The sequence below is a fragment of the Natator depressus genome, chromosome 7, assembly GCF_965152275.1.
Source record: "Natator depressus isolate rNatDep1 chromosome 7, rNatDep2.hap1, whole genome shotgun sequence".
NCBI classification, from domain to species: Eukaryota; Metazoa; Chordata; order Testudines; family Cheloniidae; genus Natator; species Natator depressus.
This window is the reverse complement of record NC_134240.1, coordinates 31,736,335-31,744,520: the sequence shown is the minus strand read 5'-3', so window position 1 is coordinate 31,744,520 and position 8,186 is coordinate 31,736,335. Positions and strand designations below refer to the sequence as shown.

Below are 8,186 nucleotides of genomic sequence, written 5' to 3'. Positions count from 1 at the left end.
GGGCTGCGGGGAATGTCTCAGGTCGTAACGTCATCAAGCTGCGTCCTACCCGGAAGAGACGTGGCAACAGCGAACTCAGCCTCAATAGGAGCCTGTGAGTGTCAGGGGGACCCTATGGAGGGACAAAGCGGGGCTGGGAGCCAGGACTCCTGGGTTCCCTCCCTGGCGCTGGGGAGGGGAGTGGGGTCTGGCGGTTAGAGCGGGGGTGGGGGGGGACTGGGAGACAGGACTCCTGGAGCCGAGAGCGGAGTGGGGTCTAGTGGTTGGGGGGGGAATTGGGACCCAGGACTCCTGGGTTCTGTCCCAGCGCTGGGAGGGGAGTGGGGTCGATCTGGGCTTTGATTTTGCTCAGTACGCTTTCTCTCCTGCTGTGTCATCAGTGAAGCACCATGGGGCTGTGTAAATGCCCCAAAAGGAAAGTCACCAACCTTTTCTGTTTTGAGCACCGAGTGAATGTCTGTGAGAGCTGCCTCGTCGCAAACCATTCCAAGGTAACTGGACTCCAGCTCCAGTCTGGCTGCTGAGCAATGGCATCTCAGGGGAATGGGAATTTCTAGGGCTTCAGCTATAATCTGGCCCCAGGGAGGGGGGACTAGCTAGCTCAGGAGGGTGGGGAATGGGATACGGGGCTTTCCCCTCTTGGACACTGGTTCAATTGTTACCAACCTGGATCAAATATGAAAGTCCTCTTTGCTCAACAACCCTGTCCCCAACCTGAGTTCTTGGTTATCAGTGTTCCTCTATCCTGTGTCATGACTCCTGGAACGGCGCATCCTGTTAATATCCAGCAATGGACACCTTCCTCGTATTTCCTCTGATCCCTCCACAATTCTGTCCAGGGGCCTGTTAGCATAGACCTCATTGGACGTTCCCATCTACAAATGCTTCATACCTAGGGATATGATGAATTTTCTGTCCGTTGCAATCTTTAAGTCATAAGTGGACATCTTTCTACAAGAGATATTCCAGCTCAGACACAGGTTATGGGCTTGATGCAGGAATCACTGGGTGAGATTCTGTGATTTGTACTACGCAGGAGTTCAGACTCAACTAACATAATGGTCCCTTTAGGCCTTAAAATGTAAAGTCTTTTCTTGTGCTGCTCCTCCAATTGCAACCCTACCTCACCCATACCATGGGCTTTCTGTCACTAACTTCCTGTATCTTCCAGTGCATTGTTCAGTCCTATCTCCAGTGGCTTCAGGACAGTGATTACAACCCCAACTGTCGTCTTTGCAACACCCTCCTGTCCACCAAAGATACTGCCCGACTTGTGTGTTATGGTGAGGTACTTTTAGCCATGGCTTTGGGGGCATTTCAAGAGCTTTGCTTGGTTTTCTTTTCATTAGCAAGTGACAGTCCTGGCCACCAAAGCCTGATTTATTTTTTTTTAAAAGCAAATTTAAAACTTGGGTCAGAAAAATGATTGCCAAAATGGCACCCTGTTTATTCTGTCTTTGTAGTTTCTTCATCAGACTGGGTATCTCTACACACAGATTCCCCCACCCCTTTACACCACATAAGAGCCAGCTGGCCTCTGAGAGTGGGAATAAAGCCCCTACAATTATGAGAACTGAGTGGATGAATACAATGTCTATGGCAGAATGGTCTCCAGCTTACTTTCCAGCAGCTGTGCTGCCCCTGGGGACTAATGGAAGGGGAGATGTTTGTGAAGTAGATTGACTAGGGGAGTAACTGATCTAGACCCTTCACTTAAAGACATTCCATGGTCTTCACGTTTGCAGATCTGTTTCACTGGTCATGTCTCAACGAGATGGCAAACCAGCTCCCAAAGAACACGGCCCCAGCTGGCTACCAGTGTCCCAGCTGCAAGGGTCCTATCTTCCCCCCAGCCAACCTGGTCAGTCCGGTGGCCTCAGTGCTGCGAGAGAAACTGTCGACTGTGAACTGGGCTCGGGCCGGGCTTGGGCTGCCACTGGTAAGAGATTACCCATGAGACTATCCTCTTGTTTTGGGGCTCTCTGAGGGTTTTCAAGATGGGAGCCAAGAGGACAGCCAAGCTGGACAGATACTGCTGTTAATGTACCAGCCGGAGATGGGAAACAGAGTATGGGGCCTTTCCCATCTTGGGGGATGCAGCAGAGGGGACACCAGCTTTGATCTAGCTTCCGGCTTGAGCAGCAACCACTATCTGGGATTGGCTGAGCTGATGGGGCCAAGTTTGCTTTGGTGTCTAAGGTCTGATGCAGTTTTCTTCTGTTCTCTTCAGATTGATGAGGCTGATACCATACAAGAGACAGAGTCGCCTGATACCACAGATTACACTGACTGGTCTAGCTTCTCTGGTAAGTGCTGCCGGGCTATGGACATGGGAATGGCTCCACTGATGCCTGCACAGGGCCCATCTAGCCCAGTATCCACCTCCTCCACCCTCACCACACTAGATCAGACCTAGGGGCCCATCTAGTCTGCTATCCCCTCCTTCCACACTGGATCAGACCAATGGTCACGTCTAGCCCAGAATCCCCACCTCCCTGCTGCCTGGGATGAGACCAAGGGGTCCAATTTCATCTGCTCTCTCATCTAAGGTGATGGGAGGGGAAGACGGCTGGCTTTCAGGGATCAAGGAATGGAATATGAGACTTTTCAGTTCTAGGGCATCACTTCTAGTTGGGCCCCTGACACAGAGATCCATGGAGCAAGTGGGTCACAGTTTGCTGTCCCGGCTTTGTAGATGGAAGCCAGCTGTCTTAGGCTGCCCCATTCCACACAGGATTCATTTTGTTACCTCCTTTCTTGGCAGCAACTGCAGGCCCCAGCTCAGAGGAGACCATCCAGCAAAGTGCCATGTCGGCCTATTCCTACAGTGCTCCACCCGGCCTCTCTTCCCCACAGCTGCAGCAGGGCGTGAACAATGGGGGCGTGAAGGAGGAGCATTCAGTCATTGACATGGGAAATGCTAGCAATGAGACCATCACCATCAATGCAGGTGAGCAGCATTGTTGTCATCTCCTGCGGCGGTGGGGGGATTACGAATCAGTGGGACACAGCCCCTAAGAAGTGAGGACCCAGTGGCTACCTTCTGAGTGGGGTAGTGGTTGTGTGTCTCATGTCCCTTAGGCTGTTTCCATTCACTCCTGTCTGGATCAGGAGCCCACTTAGAGGACAAGATAACTCGGGGGCAAAGGAGTCTGGGTCAACCACAGCCAACAGGGCTGGGGAAGAACGGGTGTATGGATTGCCTAGCTGTGGCAGAAGGGGGGACAATAAGGTTAGGGGGGTGCCTGTACCCTCCACCACCACCTTCACCTTTCCTGGTGCCAATGGCTCTCTGCTAAGCTCCTACACTCCCCATCTCCCCAGCAGCCTCTACACCACGGAAGGTCTATGACACCCGGGAGGGTGGGGGTGGCAGTGGCAGAGCATCCAGCACCCAAATCGACTGTGATGAGGACAAGTACCGCCGGCGGCCAACGCTCAGTTGGTTCGCACAGCTTCTGAAGTAAGTGGTCAGTGGTGGGGTGGGAGGAAACCAGTGCACATCCATGATAGGGTCGCAATCTCGGTTGGCACCTGAAGCTATTACTGTAATACTGCTAATGTGCCCCCGATCTTATTTGCGGTCTTTAGGCGCTACCATAATACTGCTAATGATGCACATGCCCTGATGTGCCCCTGATGTCGCTTTGGGCCTCTGGGCACTGCTACTGTCATGCTAATAACAAGTCCCCTGGCAGGAATCGCTCTGGGTCCAAGAAGCGGCAGCCAAGATCCCTGATCCAGCGGTTTGTCATCATCCTCCTGATTGGCGGCATCGGCTTCCTAACCCTGATCATCATCATGTCAAAGCTGGGCCGGGCCTCGGCCGACAATGACCCCAACCTGGACCCCATGTTCAACCCCCACATCCGGGTGGGCCAGGAATGAACCGAGCTGGTGGCTCCTCCCTGGGCACCAAGACTGGCCTGCCAAGGCAGGGATGCTGGGGACTGGCAGCTGCAAGTGGGGCTCCGGGGGGAGTACAAGGGGAAGCCTCCAGCCAGGACACTGCTGGGTCAGCTCAGCTGAGCGTCAAAACATGAAACTGGTGAGGGGGGTGTGAAGTGACTTTGGCCTCTTTTAAAAATGAGACTCAACTCTCTAGGTGGGGTGGGCAAGCAGGATTGGGAGGAAAGGGGAGACTTCTACAGCTACGGATTGGGCCCCCCGAGGTGGGCTGGAATGAGCTCTCTAGTCGCTAAGTGCTCCAGCTGAGAATCAGCCACTGTAGCTGTTCAGCTTTGGAATGGGCCAGGAAAGAGGAAAGTGTCAAGCACTGGTGATCGGGGAGGGCTTGTGCTGCTAGTACGAGTGTCCAAGGACTGGGGCAAGTGAGAGCAGCACAGGAATGGAAGCCTGGACTCCTGGGTTCCATTGCCAGCCCACAAGGATTTATTGGTCAGAGCAGGGAAATTGGGAGCCAGGATTCCTGAGTTCTGTTCCCACTGCTGCTGACCCTGTTGCGCAATCTCAGGTGAGTCACTTCCCTGCCCCATGCCTCAGTTTCCACACTCTGTAACTAGCAATGCTGCTGGTGGGGTGTGTGCAGGGAAATTGAGCATTTCCATTCCTGCCTGCAGAAGAGCTGATGTTAGCAGCACTGAAGGGCAAATGTCCCATCCCTTCTTGGAAGCGTGAACTCCTTGGCATTACAGCCCTGCCCCCCATGAAACTGGCATCTGGCTCCATAAACCTTGGGCTTCAATGCCCTTCCCCTAGGAGCCTCTCAACTGTCTGTCACTTGGAACTTGCTAGCCCAGACTGTCTCAGTGGGTGAGAACACAGTTGTTTGAATGCAGGTGTTTGAAAGGGTTCAGGGCTCTTTTGTTCCCCTTTCCCATTCTCCAATCCTGGGCAGACTCTGCTTCCTCAGAGGTGCCTTGTAAAACCCATCCCATATTTGATGGACCCATTCCTGTAGCCTCAAAGCACTGCAGAGCTCTCTGATTCTAAGCTCATCTGCTATGTTAAGCCACCTTGTGCTTTATTCACCCTTGTCTCCAAAACCCCTTTGCCCCGAAGAGGGAGGTGTCATTATTTTCCTGGTCTCAACTAGATGGGAGACAGAGGATCTGTTTGACACAGCCAGCTGCTTGGACTTTTTGGGGGAGGCCTGTTCCAACAGAAACCTCCTTTCCTGCCTGGGGATGGGGCAGGATTTCAGCCCCACCCACAGATCCCACATAAAACTGCCCTTCTGCTTTGCTGTGAATGGGAGTGGTGCAGAATCTTCCATCATCCCCCTTCTCCCACACATCCTTTGGGGGTTCAAATGGAATGGACACTGGATCCCCAACCCTCTCCCTGCCACACACACACACACGTTTTAGTTTTGCAAATGCGGCTCATTGAACCAAATGACAGGAACCAGCCCCTTGTCGCATCCTCATTTACCCTCCCCTCCTACTGAGCTATATTGGGGGGTGGGGGAGATATAACTTACTTTCACCTATTCTAATTTTTCACATCAGTAACTACCTGGGCCTTAACTTTGCTAGAATTCAAAGGGCAAATACTGAGATCCACCCCCTATGTCCAGCATTATTTGTAGGGATGAGATGTCGTTAACCCCCTCCCCCAACATCAACTCCGTTGAGGGGAGCCTTTGCTTCCCATCTCATAATACCAGGGGAAAGGGAAGGAGTTGGCTGGGCCTCTTGGGTGTGATTATCTTACAAATGAGAATGGGGTGGGGTTGGTGTCCCTCTGTGTCCCATGAGGGCGGGTGTGTGTAATTCCAAAGCTGGTCCCTCCCGTCTCTGTACAGAGCTGTTGCTATGGGTGCTTTGGGCTGTCCCCTACTAGAAAGGGGCATGTGTGTGTGTGAAGTATTGACCTGTTCTGGAGTTTAGGGAGGGGATGGGACATGCTGGTCAGCACTGGAGTTTAAAGATTGGGGGGTGGGAGGGGAGAGACTTCCTGGCTTGTGGATTTTCAGAGCTCTGGTGGGGATGGGGTTTCATGCTTTGAATACGGTTGCTTTCCTTCTATTTATTGAAATGGTTGATAGGAGACAGTTCTTCCTGCAGGGTGTGAAATGCATGGGGCGGCCTCAGTGCCCAAAGACAGCACACACCACACCCCCCCTCTGCCCAAAAACTGACCATTGCCTCCAATCCCCCTGCTTTCCTGAGTCCAGATCTTTGACTGGGCCTGAGTCAGGATCTGTTTTGCAACCTCCCCAGCTCCCACCCCTTTCTGCTGATGGCTCTGCTAGCCCTGGGGTAGGGGAGGTGGCATGGGACTTAGGCTGGAAGGCAGTAGAGGAAAAATATCACCTTCCTCACAAGCCACTGCCACTGGAAAGGAGAGCTATGAACATAAGTCCTGTGGGCTTCCACCAAAGGGTGAGGGCTGTTTGTGGTGGGGGATGGGGGGGGTGGAATCAGAACCTCTTCCCCTCCCTTGGGTTAGTTCCAGCATGAGCCAGAGGGTTGGATCGGACCCATGCCCTTTAGCATGACCCTATGGTCAGGGTGTTGGGGTAGGGGTTGTGATGGGCCACTGCTATGGAACGGGATGAGCCCTGTAGCCATCAAATGCTCCCACTGAGGGTTGGCCACCTGAGTTGTTGAGTGCCCATTGGGCGTGTTGGGGGAAAGATCCTGGCTGTAATGACTGCCTTGCTCCCACCTCCCAGGAAGGTGACATGACTAATGAATGACACCGTCGCTAACACTACAGCAATATCCTGTATTGTTATTAAACTTGATTTTGGCTACAGCCTGAGCAGTGTGTTACTGCCCCCTTTCCTCCCCACTTCCCAATTCCGACAAATCTGGGGATGAATGCTGCGTGTGTGTCTCTCTCCAGGGCTGCTTTGGACAAGGCCAGGATGGGGTTCAGTAAATCTCCTCCCTGTATTCAATAGTCAGATAGTCCAGGCAGAAGCGGCCCACGAAGAGGGTGAAGTTCATCGCTAGAGGGGTTAAGAGCCAGAGCCCTGGTCAAGGGAATGGGAATGGAGATCATAGCTTCCCTTTGCGGCTGGACCAGAGGGGCAGCTAAACAGCTGGAGTCCTCCCCAGAATAACTGAGTGTCCATGCGTTCACTGTCACACACACAGGTCCCCCGGCTGTGCCCTTGTGTGGTTCTGAGTCATGCTCAGAAACCTCCTGAGCTGAGGAGCCTAAATCCCAGCTGCCATGTCCCATGCAAACTGGCTTTGGAAAGTGCTCCCACTAGAGCACACTTCTCATCTAGAGCTGAGGATAGAACCCAGTAGTCCTGACTCCTGTCCCTCCCCACAACCACTTAAACTGGTTAGACTCAGCTGAGTTTCCCCTGTTGCCCTTGCTGGGAACACCCAGCAGTTCAGGCATCTGGCTGGAGTCACTTACCCAGTGAGGTCAGGGCAAACCCCCTGAGAACCTTGTCATTGGCCTCCAAGGTGTAAAATGTTGCAAGCAAGGCCCAGTAAAAGCTCATCACATGGGATACCTGCAGAGACCAATGCAAATGGTCAGGGAGATGGTCAGGGCCCTTCCCTGATCTGTCACTCCCCAGTGCTAACCTGCTAGAACCCACTCCCCTCCTAAATGTCTTACTACTCCTGCCCAGAGATGAGAATAGGACCCAGGAGTCCTAATGCTGCCCTCCTCATACTATAGACATCCCTCAGTATTCAACTGTATTAGGGGTATAGGAATAACCAACCTGGATTGGACCTAAGGTCTGACAGTGGCCAGAGCCTGTAGATCCCTGTCCAGTAGAGATGGGTTATCTCCACTTCAGAGATGAGGTGACTTGCCTGAGGTCACAGTCTGTGGCAGAGATTCAAGTAGAAAGCAGGTGTCCAAAGTACCTGGCTAGTGCCTTAACCTGTAGGCCAAGCTGCAAGACACAAGGAGCAAGGGGACTTCCCTTACCAGTAGTACTGTGGTGCCATGAAAGCTCATGAGATCGAACTTCTGGGTCACAGTGAAGTGGTAGAGGTCTCCTCCGAAGATACCCATGTGAACCAGCAGCAGCAGGAGGGAGGCACTGGTGAAGATTACTTTGCTGGGGAAAGTGATGGTGACAAAGGAGTCCTTCCAGCTCATACCTCCCCATCCCATGTTAGGTGTAAGGACCAGCTGCTTGGTAACTCTGACACTGACCATGGTGCTGAGAGGGGGTAATTAGCTCCAGGAGGCAGTCTGCAGGCTGTTTGTAGTGATGGCGTGACCTCACTGCAGGCTAGGAG

General features: G+C 52.9%; 2 protein-coding genes across 4 annotated transcripts; one reads left to right on the top strand and one right to left on the bottom strand.

Moving 5' to 3' along the window:
• Positions 1-19: 19 nt before the first annotated feature.
• Positions 20-6,710, top strand: ZFPL1 (zinc finger protein like 1). 3 transcript variants are annotated; one of them, XM_074959767.1, is made up of 8 exons: positions 20-94; positions 381-491; positions 1,172-1,283; positions 1,746-1,939; positions 2,231-2,306; positions 2,765-2,950; positions 3,325-3,463; positions 3,699-6,710. In XM_074959767.1, the coding sequence occupies exons 2-8, from the start codon at positions 390-392 to the stop codon at positions 3,886-3,888; spliced, it is 999 nt and encodes a 332-aa protein (XP_074815868.1). In that variant the 5' UTR covers positions 20-94; positions 381-389; the 3' UTR covers positions 3,889-6,710. The 3 variants fall into 3 exon arrangements, with proteins under 3 accessions (XP_074815868.1, XP_074815870.1, XP_074815871.1); XM_074959769.1 differs by having other exon boundaries at positions 3,328-3,463; positions 3,699-6,709; XM_074959770.1 differs by lacking the exon at positions 3,699-6,710 and adding an exon at positions 3,592-3,696.
• On the bottom strand, positions 6,488-8,103 carry CATSPERH (catsper channel auxiliary subunit eta). The gene is made up of 3 exons (XM_074959771.1): positions 7,870-8,103; positions 7,342-7,441; positions 6,488-6,919 (listed from the first exon to the last, which is right to left on the bottom strand). Exons 1-3 carry the CDS (start codon positions 8,101-8,103, stop codon positions 6,843-6,845), a joined length of 411 nt encoding a protein of 136 aa, XP_074815872.1. The 3' UTR covers positions 6,488-6,842.
• Positions 8,104-8,186: the final 83 nt, after the last annotated feature.